The sequence below is a fragment of the Venustampulla echinocandica genome (assembly GCF_003357145.1).
Source record: "Venustampulla echinocandica strain BP 5553 chromosome Unknown scaffold_4, whole genome shotgun sequence".
Taxonomy (NCBI): Eukaryota; Fungi; Ascomycota; class Leotiomycetes; order Helotiales; family Pleuroascaceae; genus Venustampulla; species Venustampulla echinocandica.
The window spans coordinates 137,490-157,583 of NW_022474209.1; the positions used below are offsets into that span (position 1 = coordinate 137,490).

At 49.6% G+C, this 20,094-nt stretch overlaps 6 protein-coding genes across 6 annotated transcripts; 1 reads left to right on the plus strand and 5 right to left on the minus strand.

The window, feature by feature from the left end:
- Positions 1–948: 948 nt before the first annotated feature.
- Positions 949–2,268, plus strand: BP5553_06331 (putative gata transcription factor protein; the record flags this gene model as incomplete). The annotated part of the gene is made up of 3 exons (XM_032014954.1): positions 949–993; positions 1,108–1,500; positions 1,627–2,268. 3 exons carry the CDS (start codon positions 949–951, stop codon positions 2,266–2,268), a joined length of 1,080 nt encoding a protein of 359 aa, XP_031868375.1.
- A 1,660-nt stretch (positions 2,269–3,928) lies between these two features.
- BP5553_06332 (Uncharacterized protein) lies at positions 3,929–4,569 on the minus strand (the record flags this gene model as incomplete). The annotated part of the gene is made up of 3 exons (XM_032014955.1): positions 3,929–4,104; positions 4,193–4,335; positions 4,469–4,569. The coding sequence occupies 3 exons, from the start codon at positions 4,567–4,569 to the stop codon at positions 3,929–3,931; spliced, it is 420 nt and encodes a 139-aa protein (XP_031868376.1).
- A 694-nt stretch (positions 4,570–5,263) lies between these two features.
- On the minus strand, positions 5,264–8,294 carry BP5553_06333 (Alpha-1,4 glucan phosphorylase; the record flags this gene model as incomplete). Its single annotated transcript, XM_032014956.1, has 6 exons — positions 5,264–5,689; positions 5,762–6,751; positions 6,803–7,312; positions 7,368–7,633; positions 7,698–8,018; positions 8,144–8,294. 6 exons carry the CDS (start codon positions 8,292–8,294, stop codon positions 5,264–5,266), a joined length of 2,664 nt encoding a protein of 887 aa, XP_031868377.1.
- A 2,144-nt stretch (positions 8,295–10,438) lies between these two features.
- BP5553_06334 (p-loop containing nucleoside triphosphate hydrolase) lies at positions 10,439–11,551 on the minus strand (the record flags this gene model as incomplete). The annotated part of the gene is made up of 5 exons (XM_032014957.1): positions 10,439–10,538; positions 10,601–10,839; positions 10,888–11,017; positions 11,069–11,197; positions 11,247–11,551. 5 exons carry the CDS (start codon positions 11,549–11,551, stop codon positions 10,439–10,441), a joined length of 903 nt encoding a protein of 300 aa, XP_031868378.1.
- A 160-nt stretch (positions 11,552–11,711) lies between these two features.
- BP5553_06335 (uncharacterized protein) lies at positions 11,712–13,624 on the minus strand (the record flags this gene model as incomplete). Its single annotated transcript, XM_032014958.1, has 2 exons — positions 11,712–12,511; positions 13,336–13,624. 2 exons carry the CDS (start codon positions 13,622–13,624, stop codon positions 11,712–11,714), a joined length of 1,089 nt encoding a protein of 362 aa, XP_031868379.1.
- A 3,091-nt stretch (positions 13,625–16,715) lies between these two features.
- Positions 16,716–19,306, minus strand: BP5553_06336 (putative Cullin-1; the record flags this gene model as incomplete). The annotated part of the gene is made up of 6 exons (XM_032014959.1): positions 16,716–16,904; positions 16,963–18,857; positions 18,908–18,987; positions 19,034–19,050; positions 19,104–19,173; positions 19,239–19,306. 6 exons carry the CDS (start codon positions 19,304–19,306, stop codon positions 16,716–16,718), a joined length of 2,319 nt encoding a protein of 772 aa, XP_031868380.1.
- Positions 19,307–20,094: the final 788 nt, after the last annotated feature.

Sequence of the window (20,094 nt, forward strand, 5' to 3'; positions counted from 1 at the left end):
TCATCACCACACTATCATTCTTCACACACTGCTACATTCATGAGCCCCTAACCCACACGCTCGCTACAGCATATTCTTGTATCAAAGATCCCTTCGATTGTTCAGGTCCTTCGAGTCACTCGTTTGAGCGCGAATAGAGACTTCTTTTTGCTTCATTTACGCCCTTATTCCTCCGATAATACGTCCTGTCCCGACACGAACCCAACCCCAGATTACGCAACGAAACGAACGATTTCCCTTCTTCACGATATATCTTAGAAGATACAGATCCATAATAATTCCCCTAGACCATTCAATTCAGGCTATCGAACTCTTCTCGCGTTCCCCGGGACGCGAATTTAATTAATACCCCCTTCCAACCGCAACCACGGCTTCCACACTGGCTCCATACCGGGCGTCGCCCATCGAACCCCTTCGTCCCTCATCGAGAGAACAACAGTCACGCGAACTGCCATCGTTCAAAACGACACACTCCGAGGATGGCCGGCAGTCGCTGCCCGGCCTAGATCCAATATCGAGGCCGTCGTCGACTTCGACGCAGAATTCAATTCATCACAGCGCTTCGTTACCACAGTTGCCCGGCCTGTCAGCCCTCGCATCGATCGCATCCTCGTCGAGTTCTCCACAGCTAAGGTACGTTGAATTGAAGACGGGAGTTGGTGGTTTGGTTTCCTAGTGTTGGTGTTGGGGTACGGCACAGCGAAAGGGGGTTCGAGGCCTCGTGCAGAAACTATTTCAACGCCGAGTACCGCCAACATGTGCTAAGCTACCCCATGGAGACATCCCCATGGAGATATATAAGTTTTTGTTATCGGAATCCGTCATGGGCGATTGTTGCTGGTGCTAGCTGGCCAAAGACCGGGCTACCAAGGGAGAGTCCGAATCCAGGCTAACACGTCGAGTAGAGCATTCAGTGCAGGTCCGAGTCTCAACTTGCCGTTCTCGACAATGTCGCCGTCAGCAACGTCGGGAGGAGGGCAAAGCAACTCACCTGTAAGTATTACCATTCTCTAGCTGCGTCTCCACGTCTACTTCCCCATCCCCATCCCCATCACCAGCTCTGCTCTGCCTGGCTTGCTGGAGGGTCTATCAATACCCTTATCACAGCCAATATGTGGTCACGTGTCGGCCATCCATCCGCCTGTGGAACTTGGCCGACGTGCCGGGCACAAGCGATATCAGAGACTCCGGTATCAGCGCATCCGCGAACTTGAAATTTTCAACTCCCCCATCCCTTATCGCACAATCACGATAAAGATCAGGAGGACTCCCACCACCGCCCAACACACCGAACTCTTGCACTTCATGGCGACCATGGCTAACAACGATCGCGAACCCTTACAGCCCACCTGCCAGAATTGCACCACGTCCACGACGCCTCTCTGGCGACGCGATGAGATCGGCTCCGTGCTGTGCAATGCCTGTGGTCTCTTTCTCAAGCTCCACGGCCGTCCGCGCCCGATAAGCCTAAAGACAGATGTTATCAAGAGTCGCAATCGGGTCAAGAGCTCCGGCTCAGGCGCCGGCCAGGGCGCAAAGAAGAAGGCAAGTACAAGATCGCATTCATCAATTCATTGACCTTAGCGTAATCTCACCTCGGGTATCGGTGCTGACGATCTGTCATAGACGGTCTTCGATGTCAATGGCGTCGAGCAGACGCGATCGCAAGCAGGAACACCACCACCAGGCACCCTCGGGCATCGTCGAACCTCTCAAAAGTCTGCAAATGGGCATTCCGATGGCTCGAACTCTCCTATCTCTCGAACTGCGACGCCCTCAATGTTTGGCACCCATCTGCCGCCCTTCAACGGCCACCCTCTTGACGAGCACTACAATCACCATTCACCCTCGCTCGCCCCGATGCACCTCCGCCAACCATCGCCAGGTCGCTCTACCTCCCCACTGAACGGATCACAGGGTCTCGAGGTCCCCCAGACATACGAGCAGCTTATCGCACATAACTCTGCTCTCAAGACACGGGTGAGCGAGCTCGAGGTTATCAATGGGCTGTTCAAGGGAAGGGTCGCACAGCTGGAGCAGGATGAAGGGAATGCCAGGCGAGGCGAGGAGATGCATAGAGAATCCGAGGCGACCCTCCTGCAACGACTTGAGGAATCCCAGCGTCGCGAGAACCAGCTTAAGCATCGCCTAGATGACGTTGAGCGTGAGCTGGCCGACCTACGTGATGGAGCGCCGCGTGCCAAGAAGATGCGCGTGTCGGATGTTGTAGATGGCAGCGAGTCCTCGACCCCCCAATCCGTCACGTAGTCGTACGCCTCTCCGTATCGTTCTACTTATTGACGACCTCGAACCATCATGACTTGGGCTTTACCTCGGTCCTGTCCAGCTTCCCCGAAAAGAAGTGTGACTGACCAGGGCGGCTTTGTTTTCTTGTCCGCACTAATTGCGCTTCTCTGTCTATGATACCACCAATAACGATCTTTCCTTTATTCTCCGCACCACTCGGTCGTGTCTCCTGGCTAGGCGACGTACGACATACCGTGCATCCTCGCGTCACGTTTGTTCCCTAGGGCTATTGTTGTCTCCTAAGGCTTTCTATCGCATGTACCACCACCACTACCTCAAATTCACGTCACGCTTATGCCGCATTGTTTCCCTTTACCGGTCCGGTTCTCCTTATGTCTTCAACAAAAAAATTCCTCACTTTACCGGCGGAGGCGGCGTCGGCGTTATATAATGTCAGACTAATACAAAAGTCCAAAACAATCACACCTCCATGCTTTCACTTCGTCCTGCCACCATCATCCACGTCACAGTTTTGTCTCCATCTTCCTTATTATCAAGGGGGGGGACAGAAATGAGGGTTTGGAAATGGATCTGCAGAACTATATGGGAATAATCATGGACCGGCCATCCTCCCATTTTTCTAGGTATGGGAATCATCATCATTATTGGCCGAGAGTCAGGGGGGGTGTGGGTAGATATTGGGAAAAAACCTAGAGAAGAAATGAAATGAAAAAAGGCCTTTTAAGTCAATTACTATTGTTTTTTAATTTACTACGTTTTGTTGTTTTGTGAGCCAGGACGTGCGTCTGTGCACAGATGGCTTGAGGCCAGGGATGGATGGCGTGGTGGCGATAATGCGTACAGAACAGACAGCGAGGAGAAAGGAAATAGAAATACCAAAAAGTTCACTGTATACGTACCTACGCGTGTTATTTCCCATGTTGACTTCTACTGAATCTTACGACTTTAACCTCCTATTGACGTCCTCGAAAGCTATAGATACAGGTTACTCCGACACATACTAACACATAATGCTCATTCGCTGATAGAAATATAACACAAACTTATTACTCTTATACCTTAGATCATTTTAGTAGCAGGAGACTTAACCTACAATAATACCTATACGTAACCAAAACAGCCCTACTATAAGAATCCAAGAGGCTAACACTATATAACATTGCAGCACAGTCATTCCCGTACAATCACCCCAATCACCATTCAACATCCCCTTCCCTTTCCTCGCTCTCACTTACCTATTTATAAGAATAAGCGCAATATAATTCAATATCCAGGGACAGGTCTATACAACCAGGTCCTCCATAGAGTACCCATAGCTACCTACACAGCAACATATCCCCTTCGAGTGATCGATAGAGATACGCAATCCTCGATCACTTATCCTGGCTTCTACCTATCTAATAATTAGCTTATAGTGAATGGATACCTTCATATTACAAACCAAACCAACCTCTACGAATTCTTCAAAGAATGGACCATGGACAGCTAATTTTCGGGAAATGATTACTACATATTACCATAGCAGAGAACCTAAACCCTAAGACTTTCAAACCATACTTTTAAACCCTCCCCTTCCCAGCCAACCCAACTACAAGCGCCTTCATCCAAAACACCTTCCGCACCAAACATCGCATCAATCCAAGAATTCCAATCCCAACGCTCAAGCCTCACCCACACAACTGTGACAAACCACCTCAACATTAATACCACACACGGGATCCAACACAAACGCCCCATAATACCCGGGATGATACTGCGGTCTCGGACCAGGCGCGCCATTGCAAGTCCCGCCCGCCTTCAAAGCAGCGGCGTGGTATGCGCGGACTTGTTCAGCGTCTGCATAGCATAGAAATTAACGTCCTGGCCTTTTCGTGTAGGGGATAATAGCTGGAAAATGAAGGGGGGAGGAGGGAGGAAGACTAACTCTCCGCCGTAAACGCAATATGCTGCATCTTAATCAGCTTCTCCTGCGTAGTAGCCACATCCCCCTCTGCGGCTTCGGCGCCATAGAGCCAGAGGAATGGCATGGCATCGCCCATTCCGATGACGGTGGGGATGGGGCGCATACTGGGATTTTGCAGGGTTAGCATATATTATGCACCATTTATCTATCATATACCAAAACTAAAGAGAAAAGGGAAAATAGTGTGGAGGGAAGGGAAAACACGGAAAGGGGGTGAGGAAGAAAGAGGATCCTTACTGCTCCTTAAACCCCAAATGCCCCAACGAGCTAATCAGGAACTCCACCATGCCATCCAGCTTCGCAGCGGGCACGATGACGGAGAAGTGGTCGAGAGGCATGATGATGTTTAGCTCTTAACTCGTTGCAAGTCTTCGTTGATTCGAAATATATCTCAAAGTAGACAGACTACTGTTTCTTTCTTGTACTGTATCTTCCACAGATGATAGAATAATAACACTTATGAAAAAGAGATGGATGGGACGAGGACGAGGAGAGATATATATACCTGAGGTTGTCCACGGTAAACCTACCTACCTTACTTTCCCCAGATAGGCACTTTACGCGTCCATGACGGAGGCGGGAGACGGGCGCGTCGTTGATGCGGTGAGAATGAGGAGAGGACAAAGCCCCTCAGGCAGCAGTGCGGGGTAGGGAGGGGGGTGTGGCCAATTAGACGCTGCGATAAGGGACGGGATGTCAGGTGATTGCGCGTTGGGAATGTGGGAGATTGGGTGGTGAGTCATGTGATAGCGTGATTGGAGGGGAAGGGGAAACGGGTCGGGGAAGGTGATACAAGTGGCTGAGATGTAGCATGTAGGGTGAGATAATAGGGACCGTGGAACGGGATTAATGAATGGGGATAGGATGGGGATGGGAATGGGAAAGGGAAAAGGAAAGGAGGCTGTTTGGTGTTACTCGAAAGTATGTTTGTCTGCTCGTGTGCTGCTGATTATGATTACTGCTAAGAAATACTGAAGAATACTGTAGCACCCTTCCATCATTCCAATTCTAATTCCAATTGCAACCATCCATCTAAAGCTTCTTCGACTTGTCCTCCTCTGGATTCAACGGCTCCGTATTCCAAATGCTCTCCGCATACTCATTAATGCACCGATCGCTGCTGAAGAACCCCATGCGCGCCACGCTCAGAATCGTCTTCGTGATCCACTCATCCTGGTTCTTGTACGCCTCATCGACTAATGCTTGCGTCTGGATATAGCTGTTGAAGTCATCCGAGACAAGGTAGTAGTCACCGTGGTCTTCGATGGCCGAGACCAGGGCGGTGAAGGACTCGGCGTCTCCGAACGTGTTCTTGCGAATCTCCGCAAAGACCTGGAGCAGCGCTGGGTCTATGATATGCTCCCCATAGTTGTGTGTGTGGCGGAGGTCCTCGACTTCCTCAGCAAGGTTGCCGAAGAGGAAGATGTTGCTCTCGCCGATTTCGCGGGTTATTTCAATCTTTTGGCTTTCGTTAGTTTTGTGACCAAATGGGAAGGAAATGCACAAGATAGCAGTGGGAAATCAACTTACATTGGCACCATCGCAAGTACCGATGATCAGACCTCCGTTCAGCACGAACTTCATGTTGGAGGTGCCACTGGCCTCTGTACCAGCAGTCGAGATATGCTCACTGATATCACTGGCCGGGACGATGATCTCGGCCTTGGAGACATTGTAGTCTTCGACGAAGATAACCTTCAGGAGATCACCAACATCTTTATCATTGTTAACGACAGCACCCACGCTGTTGATGAGATGGATAATGGTCTTTGCCATCCAGTATCCCGGCGCTGCCTTGCCGCCGAAGATGGAAACTCGTGGAGCAAGCTTCTTTTTTTCTTCTGGTGTCATGGCTTTAATTGTCAGATATCGGTGGATAACACCGAAGATGTTCATCTGTTGACGCTTGTACTCGTGTATACGTTTGACCTGGATGTCAAATAGAGCCGCAGGGTTCACCGTGACACCTGTCGTTTCCTTGATGTGTTTCGCAAGGCGGACTTTGTTGGCGTATTTGATCTCTGCCCACTCCTTTTTAAATTCCTTATCGTCGGCATATTTCTCGAGCTCATTGAGGATGTTGAGGTCCTTCAAGTACCCAAGACCGCCCGTCTTGCTGGCAATCAACTCTGATAATCTTGGATTTGCTTGATGCAACCACCGTCTTGGGGTGATTCCATTGGTGACATTGGTGAACTTGTCCGGCCCGAAAACCTTCACAAAGTCCTTGAAGATGGTGCTCTTGATCAAGTCGGAATGGAGTTCCGCCACACCGTTGACCTTGTGCGAACCGACAATCGCTAGGAACGCCATACGAACCATCTTTGGCTGAGATTCCTCGATAATTGAGACTCTACCCAGGAGATCACGATCTTTGGGGAATTTACGTTCCACGGACTGCAGGAAATACAGATTGATTTCATAGATAATCAAAAGGTGCCTGGGCAAGAGATTTTGCATCAAAGGAACAGACCACTTCTCTAGTGCCTCCGGGAGAACAGTGTGATTTGTGTATCCAAACTATATTTCGGGTTAGCTGCCTGTCACATTCAAGATGTACTCGGTACTTACAGTCTTGGTAACAATACTCCAAGCCTCATCCCACTCGAGCTTTTCTAGGTCAATAAGAATCCGCTGTAGTTCAACAATCGCCAATGTCGGATGAGTATCATTCAATTGAATGGCAACCTGGTCAGGAAACTCATTCCAGGGGCGTTTGGACTTCTTGAAACGACGGACGATATCATACAGCGAAGCTGCAACCCAGAAGTATTGCTGCTTCAGCCTAAGCTCCTTACCACGCTCAAGATTATCATTCGGATAGAGGACCGCGCTGATGGTTTCAGCTCGCTGCGTTTCTGCCACGGCGCTCTCATAGTCACCGCTGTTGAACTTTTGGAAGTCAAACTCGCCGCTTGCCGCTTTGCTGGACCAGAGTCGCAAGTTATTGGTTGTAGCTGTCTTGAACCCAGGGATGGGGACATCGTAGGCAACGGCCTTGACGATTTCACCGCCTTCCCAAACCGAAATTGGCTTTCCATCATCATCTTCGTATTTCCTGACGTGGCCGAAAAATTGAATCTACGACCAAATCAGCTTATAACTCCGGAGGTATGGAGGGAAGGAAAGCACTCACATCCACGACGATATCATGTCTGGGAAACTCCCATGGATTGAAATCAAGCCAATAGTCCGGGACTTCAACCTGATAACCGTCCACGATTTCTTGCTTAAAGATACCATATCGATATCTCAGCCCATAGCCCCAAGCTGGGTAGTTCAGCGACGCCATTGAATCCAAAAAGCATGCAGCTAATCGACCAAGACCACCATTCCCCAGTGCAGCGTCATGTTCCTGAGAAATAATATCCTCGATACGGAACCCGAGATCCAAAAGGCCCTCTGCACAGCTATTAATCCCACAAGCCCTTACTCCACAGTTAAACCACCGAATAGGGCCACATACCTTTCGCAACCTCCTTCTTCCCCACATTCAGCATCGCATTATCCAGCGCCCTCCCCATCAAGAACTCCAAACTCAGATAATAGATCCTCTTATTATCCGCAAAAGTATGGCGCTGCTGCGTCTGATTCCACTCCATGATCAGCCGGTCCCGCAGGGCCAAACTCGTAGCGGCATACGCAGCGGTCTCATCGCAGTTGAACATGCTCCTCGCCAGCGTCGTCTCGACATGGCGCACCACCTCGCTCTCGAACTCCTCCGGGGTCGCGAACTCTTTGGGTTGGAATTTCTTCCATGCTGCTCGTTGGGCTTCTGGGATCGAGGCTGGGTGGGAGGAAGAGTTAAGTCAGCAAGTCGGTTTCTCCGTTATCCTTTTTAACTTCCATTCGAACTATGACTTCCTCTACACCTCCAAAGCAATTGCATTTCTGCAAGCTAGAACTACATACCTTCAACACTCTTGATCTCCCCCGCGCCAAACCCAGTAAATGTACGCTTATGCTTCGGTCTCGAGAACCCCGGGCCTACAGGGCCTTGTAGATCAGAAATCGGAGCTCCGGTCGACAGCCGACGCTCTCGCCGCGTGGTGGGATTCGACATGTTGTGTTTGAGAAATAGCCGTTATCCAACAAAACAACGGAGGGGGAGGAAACTCTCGTAGAATAAAGAACGAGAATGGGAAGATGCAAGCAAGAACCCGAAGCTCTCGAGGGGGAAAGCTATAAACCGTACGTTAGCTGGAGGAGCTGTAGCTGTAAGCTGCTGGAGGTGGCGGGGTAGCAAACGGTCTAGGCTTTTCCAAGCTGCGGGGCACGGGGGGCGATACTCGTATCGTATCAACAACGTGAGGATATAATAGAGCGGGGTGATGGATGATGGTTGTTTTTGTATGAATTTGTTTGATGTTGAATGTTGTTGATTGTTTACACGGTACGAGTATCCATATTGAACAATGGCATTCTCATTCATGAAAGCAGGAAACAGGAATGTTGTATCCGGGAGGGGGAGGGGAGGGGAGGGGGAGAACAACAATGGCGATTGGATATACTGGATGATACGATAGCACGGGGTATCTCCAATCACGTACGCGTACACTTAGCCCACTTGCTTTAGTAGTTGGGCCAGTTTACTTGGCTGGTGCTTGTACTTCGTACTTTGTACTGGTATAATGTACCTGCCTTGCTTCGAGTGCCGCTGCTGCACACTGATGCCAGCGGGTGCCGCATGCGGAATCCGGATACGTGCCGAAGCTATCTATTTATTACCCACCTCACCTCACCTCACCTCACCGATACATCATCACCTCACCGCTCGCTGCTGATACCGACACCGACGTACGATGTGAACCCGCAAGCAAGCACGAGCGCGTAAGTCTACATGCCTAAGATTATTGCACCATTTGATTGATTTGATTTGATTGATTGACATTAATAACTCGGCACATACATACCTAGGTACCTAGGTAGTTTAATAAGTGAGCTACGTAGCTACCCCAAAAACGCTACACCGTCTAACCGCCAAGGGGGGCGAGAGAGACTGTGCGCGCCGCCTACGCATACGCATACCGTCGGTGTTGGTGGCTATGTTCGCCACCTGGGTGGGGACGGGAGATAATATTGAATTGAAGGAAATAGCTAGCTAGTTAGGTCTGTGGAGAGCTGGGTAGGAGGGGGGTTGGGAAATTTGATAGAGTGAGTGAGTAGATAGGTAGGTAGTTAGGTGTACACCTTATATAAGGTATACTAGGTACTGTGTGTTTAGAGTGTTCTACTAAGTACAGCGGTTTAGCATGATATACATCAAGTTTGCCGCAGCACTCGAACTCAATGCGTTCCGTTTAGTTACACGGAGACGGAAAATGCAGACAATCAGACCGTTAGAATTCCATGCCGTAAGAATACTCCCGTCTCTACAAAATACCATTTTCAAGCATTGAAAGCTGGGCACGGAAATAGCGTAGGTAAGATTATGACTCCTATCACGACGTATCGATATATATACTGTATATTTGCCCTTTAATTCCCTTCCTACAGTACGCACGTACATACATACATATGTATATGGTAAACATCCCGACTTGTCGGGACTGCCAAGATGTATATGTTGAGAATAGGGGGCAGCTCCCCAAATACTAGTCCAACCGGTTTTCAGCTTCCCTCCAAGTCCAACAAGCAATATAGCGCACGCCACATCGTCCGTTCCCTCTCGGCGCGCCCAAATGTTCATATGTTTCCTCCACCGCGAGTATATCCACCAGAAATTCTCACCAAGGGAGAGTGGGTGCGGTATATGGGGGCAGCCCAAATGCAGAAAACCAACCTCGCAGGAAACGAAACAGAGGAAAACAGCTCCCCCTCCCACCACCCCCGTATATAAGAGAATTTGTGCATGCCACCAGGCGTATAGAATAGGTTTCGCCGCCAGATATAGATATAGCTGTATATCCAAGGAAGTCATTTGTAGAGCCAACCGGCCCGGAAAGAGGGAGAGAGTGAGAGAAAAAAAGTATCATTCCGCGTAGTAGCCCACCAATTTCCCCAGAGTCTTGGTTCAGACAGCCACTCCCAGAACGCCCTATGCTGCGAGCTCCAAACCAAACAGAGCCAATCGAGGTTTTTAAAAAAAAGAACGCCTGCTGACTCTCCTATGACAAGGCCGGAGTAGTATGTATTTCCAAAAGAGTAACACCGAAAAATCGAGAAGGTCGTGAAATTATATATTTGTTTGTTCGTGCCATTAGGCTCTCATAGGATTCCGGAATCCTTGAGCGCGTTTTGTAGGATGGTTTCTTTTACCGCTGCGAAGACGAGTCTGATATTGGACGTATCGGTTGCTTGGGTTAGACTATTCGGCCGTTAGCAAGGGGGACTGGAGACGGATGAGAGGGTGGGATTTTTGCAACTTACTGAGGATATAGATTTAGATGTGCTCGATTGACTTGGTTAAAACGCCAAAGAAGATATTTCGAAGCTCGGTTGATATCGTTTCCTCCCGAATAATCCGGGAAGTAATTGCTGAGAGGCGACCTTCCAAGCTTCTGCCGGAACAAATCGACCTTGTTCAAGAAGAGAATAATACTCGTCCGCATGAACCATCTCGAGTTGACCACGGAATCAAAAAGCACCAGGCTCTCCATCATACGATTCTAGGCCTTGTCAGCGTGTGCAGAAAAGCGTTTCCCTGGAATACATACTTGATTGCTCTCTTCTAAAAGCACCTGGTCGTATTCGCTCAATGCGACGCAGAAAATGATCGATGTCACGTTCTCGAAGCAATGAATCCACTTCTTCCTCTCGCTCCGTTGGCCACCCACATCAAACATGCTGTAAGTCATATTAGCACAGGTCACCCAACAATCCATCCGGTGGTCCTACTGCATGCTCAACGAGCCCATTGTAAACCTCGTCTCGTATATGCCCGTCGTCTTGGTTCGCGCTCTGAGCACATCCGCCTCGGTCGGTATATAATCGTGCGTGGCTATCCTATCCGCCTCCTCGAAAAAACTACCGCATGTCAGCACCTAGATCCCACCATCCTCGCTGAAAGACGTACTATGGTGCGGAATCCATCAAGTAGAACTCGCTTTGTCTCTCCATCACCGCAGTCATGCTTGGATCCTTCCATAACGACTGTATTGCTATCCCGACCTCTGGGTCTATTGTTGGGGGCTCCGTCACCACTTGGTAATCAACCAGATAATCGATACGTTCGTAGTTCAGAGGTATCGTTGGTTGAATGTCGAATTGCCGCATTGCCGCAATGAGAGCCTTCGCGCAATCCACGAGGTTTTTATATATGGTCATACGATACATGGACAACTCCTCCACCGAATATCCATGCTGGTGTATTATTTTCATTTGTTTCACGATGGTCGACTTCCCGCTCTCTCCGGAGCCTTAGAACACCACACCGTTAGCCACGTCTTCGCTCCATGTTCGTTCCGCAGGGGATTACCTACCCAGTAGTAGAATCTTGCATTCCCGGCGAAATTTCTTCGAGTCCTCCTCGAGGGCCTTGTCAATCATCTGGCTCCGCTTCTTCTGCTCGGACTCTTCCGCGTTGGAGCTCAAGCACGAACCCATCTTCCTGGCTTCTGGCTGCAAGCGCAGCCTCGCCGAAGGAGTGTATATTATGGTGCGAAGGAGGGTGGGTGAACACCTCCTCTAGGTGGTATGGCACGGAGGTCAGCGCACGGAGGTCAGCGCCGTTGTATCTCGAGTCGTGACGAGCGATGCGACTGCGCAATGCCCTGGGCTCGCAATAATAGGCAACGCTGCGTGAAGCGGACAGTGAGGCGGGCGGGCCATGCAAGTTTTCGCACCCAATGCAAATCGAAGTCGACGTCGAAGTCGAAGTCCCGATGGCACAGTCCCGAAGGCTATCCGAGTCTGGTTCTATTACAGACAAAAGACAAAGAGGCGCGGGTGCGCGCACTGGAGTCGAAAAGTTGTTCGATTCCGTTTCTTCCAAATCACGAGTGTACTGTGCCCGTATTCTTCCAGCGGGGGAATGTGATGGGGAACTTTCCCTCTTGGCCGGTGAACCGAGTTGACGAGTGAAGCGTGGAAGAGTGGAAGCGTGATGTCGACAAGAATGATGGCGGGAGCCGGAAGGCGGCGCGAGTCCGAGTTTCGCGACGGGGTCAGCGGGAGGATGATGTATGGCCGGTACACGATGTCTGATGTATAATGGGTGGTCGGTGTAATTGTCGTCGAGACGGAGGGTCCCAGGAAGGGAGGACAAACCAAGAGGACTGTACAGTACAACAATACGTAGCCAGAGTTGGTTGAGACTTGACGGTGATGCGGAGAGGGAAGCTAGAGGGTAGGTAGGGAAGGACTAACGGGGGGAGGAAGAGAGATGTTGGGCGCAGCGGTCGTCCTAGGGAGTTATTAGGCAGCGGAGGAGGCACTGGAGTTAGGCGTTGTAGAGTGGTAGTGTAGTGGTAGTGGTAGTGGTAGTGGTAGTGGTAGTGGTAGTGGTAGTGGTAGTGGTAGTGGTAGTGGTAGTGGTAGTGGTAGTGGTAGTGCAGTGTAGTGTCCCCTACGTAGTGGTGTAGAATAGCACTCGTATCTTCGTGTAGCGACTCTCTAGCAGTACTCGTATGGTAGGATCATCAGTATTATGTACTGTACCTGTACATGTACCTGCACCGGTAGTCTAGCCCTAAAGCCACCCAGTTTGCAACGGCTATTGTGCAGTTGGCAATAATAATTAATGCCATTGCCATTGCAATTGCAGTTGTAGTTACAGAGTTGCATTACCGTACTGACCGCAGTCTGCTGTGCAGTCTCAGACTCGATCCTCGATCCTCGATCCTCGACACGTCGTAAGCACTACGAATCCCAAGCTACGAGCCACGCCGTACGTACTCGGTTGAACTGCACTTTTTGTTTGCAACTGAGAACGGAAACAGACACCAGAGTGTGGGGTATGTGGGTATGTACGGTACGGTACGGTACTCTTCCCCATATTGCCACTATTGGAATATTGGCTATTTATGTTCTTTATTCTGATTCTTGCGCGTTCAATCCGATTGCTGTACTGATCTACCGGTACCTACTCCCGAGTCCCTCCACCGGTATGTCAACATGCCATCATCAAGGCTCCAAAGCTGACTCGAACAAGCCCAAGCCCAAACCTTCCCCGATCCCCAATCCCATCCCCATCCCAGCCCAGCACCCCGTCCACTCCGCAATGAAACCGACCGCCTCCCTCTCGACTCGAGTCCACTCAGCGGCCCCAACTCCGCCTTGTTTCGACCAGTCTGCGACTCTGCGACTCTGCGTCTCTGCGTCTGTGAGCCCGCGAGGAGTCTGTGTCCCCGGGGGCCCCGGGCTGGCCCTGGAACAGGCTGGAGGAGGCCACGTTGGGGGACGGTTAGGCACCACAAAAACAACGCCCCAGCGGGAGAAGCGAGATGGGCTCATCAGTGTCAACAGTGCAAAGAAGAACAGTGCAGACCCTGCGCGCGTGTCCGGCTGGCCATCCGCCTGCTCAGTGATCCTTTAGTGCCTGCTTGGCCTGCTCTGTGCTCCCTCTGTGCCCGCCGATGGGCTCGTGGGAAATCGTGGGAGCTGGGAAGCCGCGGCCGTGGGGAGCGGACGCCACGCCTGCGATGGTCCTGGGAGCTGCTGTTCGAAATAGCAATCAGAGCGTGGGGCGGTTCAGCTGTTGGACTTGGACTTGGACGTGCTCAATCATCACGGCTCACTGCTCACTAATAACTCACCCTTCCAGGGGCCGGCGCCGTGTGTCAATCCCGTCAAATGAAATGGACGAACGCCCTCATCGCTGATTCGCAAGAGTGGGAGAATGAACGTACTGTCCGAAGTACCGTACCGTACTCGAGTGATGATATGGGGGGGGGCATACTTGGCAGAAGATACCTGATACCACCAAGCATCCTGTACCAAGGAAACGAAGTATGAGGTATGTAGCTCTGGGCGTGACGACTGGTTCGTGTGGAGGAAAGCAGGAACCCAAAGCTCACCGACCCATCCCATCAGCTGCTCGCTCGATGCTTCAAATTGCAATGCTCATCAGCCTCGCCATGCGCATCTCATGGATCGACATCGATCAGCGTCGATCAACACCCGGCATCCAGCTGCAACACGTGCGCCGCCTCCCATCAACTCCCCGAGACACAGGCTCCTTGGGGCGGTTTTGTCGCAGAAAAAACGTGAAATCCATCCTGATTCTGACCATCGGGGTACCACGCCTCTGGGTCCGAAAGAAGCAACTGTCCTGTCGCATCGGACCACGTGGTAGACCATAGGCGTGGCCCAGGCGAAACAAGGGCGAGCAGAAACCCGTGTCGATCCCCTTTTTTTTTTTCTTCTCCCTCTGCTTGCTGCACAGCACCGAGAACCCCCCATGAACACAACATCTGGCTCTCAGACATTTATCGGCGGCCCAGAATAGCCACAAACACCACCAACACCACCATAGCTATAAACCCGCACGCGCCACGGGGAGATCCCCTTTTTTTATTAAATTTTCTGCTTGAATAATTAAACTAGCAAGCACCCTACCCTTTCCATTCTAACCTATAGCTCGGCCTACGCACGTTATATCATGGTCCGTCCCGCCCCTAACTTTTATTAGCAAAGAGCTGAATTAAATGCTGCTGCTGCTCGATATTATTAGCCAGATTATCAGTTCGGCGATCACCAGCGAAACATCGCCAGATGCTTCCTCTTCACCGAATGAAGCTTGGCACCGAAATGGCAATTACCATGGCGTTTAAATTTGACGCCTTCGAAAGGGTTCGGCGAGCGGAACATGCATCCTGACGCCGAACTGGTATGTACGATTATTATCCGAAAGAATGGGGCAATCATAATTTCACATCTCGCCCGTCCGGTCTCTTCTCGAACCTCCTGTTCCGTCTTCTGACAAGCGCCACCCGCAAGCCTAAGAAGTGGCTCAGTCCAAGCCCAAAAACAAACCATCCGCATGCGGCAAACATTCCGCGGTAAAGTACCTGCCTGGGTAGCGGCCGCTGATCAGCCCAAGATTCTGTACTTTGTACTTCGTACCCTAGGTAGCGAAACGGAAACGTTTGCATGCGGACAGAACAATACTTATCAAAACATCGACAATTAATTACCTTCTCCGCCGGCTAAGTAACTCAAGTATTGTTTCTCTCCAGAGATTCTTCTTCCATACCTGCATCTCTCCGCAAACCATCCATAGCCCCTAATAATAAAAGTGCTGTGCCAGCTCCTCCATGCGCGCCTAAGATGCGACTCCCTTGCTTTGTTTTGTTTACGTTATTTGTGTTCATAGATCCTTTTTATTAAAAAAAGGGGGGGTTTCAAGAGTTTCAAACACATGTGTTTGAATTATTATTCCAAACACTGCGCCACACCCCGTTCCCCTCGTTCCACCGAGATGACGAATTACAAAGTTGTTAAACACCATCGGCGAAAAATTGGCATTGTGTTAAACCCCCTTTGCTTTAAAGGAGGCTGAGACTTTCCTTCTTTCTTTCTTCAGTAAAGCCTGGGAACCGCCGAGGATCCCGGGGAGTCGGTCAGGGAACTATGTGGCTCCCCTGGTCGGCGAAAGTATGAAAGTAGGTTCGGGTCTAAATGGTTGTTTTGGGATTGGGTAGGTAAGCTTAGGCATATATATATATATATATTATACATATATAGGTACCTAGGTACTACATGTACAAGCACAGCCATAACCCCTATCTCATAATTCCCAACCAACTAAGACCACTTAAAAGACACACAATAAAACCACTCTAAACCAGCTAACGGAAGTTTTTATATTTTTATTTTGCTTATTTATCTGCCTGTAAAAAAAAGATTTACAGTCATCCATTCCATCCATCCATCCATCCATCTATCTATCTATTATAGGTAGGCAAACTAGGTAGGTTAGGTAGGTAACGTAATGTAATGGGCTGCGTGCTCGGTCTCCACAATATCAACAAAGGCTTTCAACTCCTCCATCCATCCATCCATCCATCCAACCTCCCTCTCCCCCTCCCCCTCCCCCGGCTCCCTTCCCTCCATTTCCGAAGCAAAATGCTTAATTTTGCGGTCTCATGAAATTGTGTGTTGTGTATGAGCGCCATCCATGAGTTTTTCCACAAAAAAAGAAAAAGCAGCTAATATCGTTCGTCCCTTCGTTGTGTTGTCGTGATGAATTTTTTGATGCCAGGGAAGAGGGAAAGGAAAACCGTATGCAATGCCCCTTTTTTCAAGAAGGGGTTTATAAAAATAAAAATAAAAAAGGACCCCTCCCGCTTTGGCTCCAATGATCTCGCTGCTGCTTTGCTACTAATCATAACATGCCACCTATATGCAGTTTGGAGAGAGAGAGTGAGAGAGAGAAAAAACAAGATGATTTGGAGTTTATTATCTTGCTTTCCCGTTTGTTTGACCCCGTCCGTCTTCCCCCCCCCCCACCTCCAGTGAAAAGCGCCTTGTAGATTATGATCTGGTTTCGACGCCTAGAAAAAAATCCCCCACTGACCTTTAAAAAGAAGAACAACCGGCATGCTCATGCAAGGTATCCAAGCTCGTCGTCATCGAGACGCTCGAGATACTCCTTCTCTAACAGGATGTCGATGCATTTCTTGATGTCGGGGATCTTGGGGACAAATCGGGATCGGATTTGGTTGATGGTTTCGCTGACCAGCTGGGTGTGCTTCATCTTCTTCCGGGCCTTCATGATACGCACAATTGCAGACTAGGACATGCGTTAGTATACCTAGATAACGGCCATTATAGAAATTCTCTGAACGTACCTGCATGAGCAACTTTCGGTCTTCCTCAATGGTCTTGTGGGTGTCCTCGACCTCCTGTTTCTGCTCTGACTTGACTGCGATATTCAAGTTGAGACGAATCTTCTTACTCTTGAAATCATAGTTCAGGTTGAACATCTTGCCAGGGCCCGGCTTATCACCTTCTGGACTGATATTGAGTACCTTGGCTTTCAGCAAAATCCCCATGGCCGGATCCAGGATATCGGGTTGCAGTTGCGTAGCCTTGACGATGTCATCATAGCTATTCTTGTCGCTTTCGTTGAACAGCAATAAAATGGCCATCTGATAAGTCGACACTTGGAATGTATAAGGGGTCTTTTGGTTTTTGCAGTAGTTTGCCTTGACTTCTCCCTTGCAGAACTGCCACAACCATGTAAGCTTACGCCCACTATGCTTCTGCCCGTAAAAGGTCTGGAAGCGCTCGTAGGCCCTCGAAATTTCCGCTGGTGGAGTGAAATCGGTATTGGGTGGGTTCAACGGCCAGAAACCAGTCCCTAAAATGGAGTAGGAAGCATCAACCTGCTTTTCATCACCAGGCTCAAGCAGACCAGCTTCAAACTCCTTGAAGCCGCTATTCAGATCCTTGGAGATCTGCATGTCTTGGAACATGCGTTGAAGCTTGTTTGTGTACTCGTAACCACATTGCTCCTTCAACTTGCTGATCATACTAGTTTCGGCGTCATCTGACGAAGAGCTGGTATGGATCAATCTGCGAGCAAGCATGCGGGAGTAGAATTTCTGGAACACATCCTTGTCCTCGATATACTTGAAGACGGTCATGATCTGGTTCAGAATATTCTCGAGGTCGCTCTCTTCTGCACCGTTTGTGCCTTTTCGGAGTACTGCATCGGCATATTTGGCAAGCAACTCGGGGGACTTGTTCGAGCCAGACTTGCACACCTGATTACGATTCACGAATTCCCTGCATGCATTATCGAGAGATCTGGTGAACTCGGGCTCGTCCTGGAAAGCTGTCTTAACAAGACCTTGATATTGGGTGTGGATTTCAAGAAGGGCATCAATGTACACCTTCGGCTCAAGCTTGTCTGCGTCGACCGCCACCTTCGTAACGGCGTTGAGACCCGCCTTGCGGACATGGGCTTCGAATTTTGCTCGTAGCGGATCAAGTCCATCAGGGATTCGTTGGAGAAGCTTGTACATGCGCTCCATATCCTCATAACGGTCATTATCTAACAGCACCTGGAACTCATCGCGGAGAATAGCAGAGTGATCTGCAATGAGGGCAGTGTTACACGTCTTCTTTAGCGGAACAATGATATCTGGGTGAAGATACATCTTCACACGCTCCTCTTCCTCATCTAGACGAGTTGCCGCCTTCTTCATGTACTCCACGATGCTATTCTCGGCGACGAATTGCTTCGACTCTGCCTGATAAAATTGCTTCGTTGCTTCTAAGAATGGTCGCTCGAAGTTAAATCGGTAAACGTCGAGTGTGGATTTTGTAGGATCGGCCTCATCCAATCCAAGCGAGACAAACGAGTCCACGATGGCCTTGATCTGGCCATGTTCAATGGTTTCCCCATTTCGCTGCTTTTCCACCATTTTCAGAACTGCGTCCATGACTTTCTCGTGGACTTCCGTGAACAAGGTAAGCCGCCATTGAACCAGATGCAACGTATATACATCGTAGATGTTCTTCTTGCCCTCATCCATCTCCCGTTTCACCCAGTGTCTATTGAGGTATCTGAAAAGATGATTGATATATTTTGCGGCGGTTGTGTATCGGTCCCATTCTCGAATATAAAAGGCGAGGAGAGCTTCATCTGAATGCTTCCTTGATTCGGCAACAAGTTCTTTCAGGTAGTTGTTTAGGTACGTGATAAGGTTTTGGTAGAGGTCCTCCCCCAGAAGATGTGCTACTATACGTTAGAGTCGCAAAGATCGAAAGAGTCGGATGGAATCCTACCACCGCGGTGTGCCCCTCCAATAACCCCTTGATGAGCATTGCTTACAGCCTTTTGTGATGTGCAGAAGTTATGGACGGCCCTGCAAAACATTAATACGTGCAGGCGTTGGATTTTAGGCGACGTACGTGTAGACTCCCATATACTATAGACAATAGTCAGTAACCAGAATCAAGTAGAAAGGTGAAGGGGTCATACAGTATTCATATCAATACCGTCTTGCAGGTTGGCCATAATCTTGGATACACCCATCTCAAGGTACCGCCATCTGGATACGAAGTCAGCGCGGGGTGACGGACCAAACGGCAGATCTACAACATATGGAGCACTCACGTTGCATCCAGATCTTCCCGGTTAGGGACCATCGGCATAGCCGTCACTGTCTTCGTCGTAGACGCCATGCTATTGGTCGAGGGATAAGGAGCTTAGGTGGCGTAGAGAGGTGAGGAAGATGAGGAAAATGTAATCTGGAAGGTGAGGCGGTAGTAGGCGGTTTTGTACTCGCAGCAAAGAGGATTATCCGGCCTCAATGCTGCCTCCTCAAGAGAGCTGGGTAATGAAGCTATGCGCCTTCCAGGCGTTTAGTATGTTGGGAGGAGGGGGGCCAGAAGCCAGGACGCGGCGAGGGCGCGGAAACTGGGAGGCACAAAGAGATTTAATTTCAACAAATCAAGGCAGTCGGAGTCTGGCCGCTATGGCAGAATTGAGGGAGGAAAGGCGACTGTTTCTGCAAGCAACCCGGACGTCGTCTTGCTAAACAGAGTTGGATGTGGTTTAGGGAGATTCCGTGATTCAGATCGCCAACTCGCGAGGTTATGCTGTAGGTCGAGCATATTGGGTGCCTGAGGCAGTTATCGGGCGCAAGCCTCCAAAGCGCCAGCCTTCTAGAAACCCTTTGGGCTACGGAGTAGCTACTAGTCATTACAACCTAAATATTTGGGCTTATGAACAATACTTGAGATTGAAATTGGTTAGGGTATATGCCTATTATGAAATATATGGGCACAATTCAATTCTTAGCAGCTCTAGCTAGGATTATTATGGTCGAAGCTCAGATGACTTTTGATATGGATATAAAATACATTATTCGTTACTATTATACATCCCTCAAGGTGACTTTTAACAGCCACAATCCAAAAGCGCCAAGTCTATAAGCTGCCCGTCCCCCCCTTTTTACGACAAAAGGAAA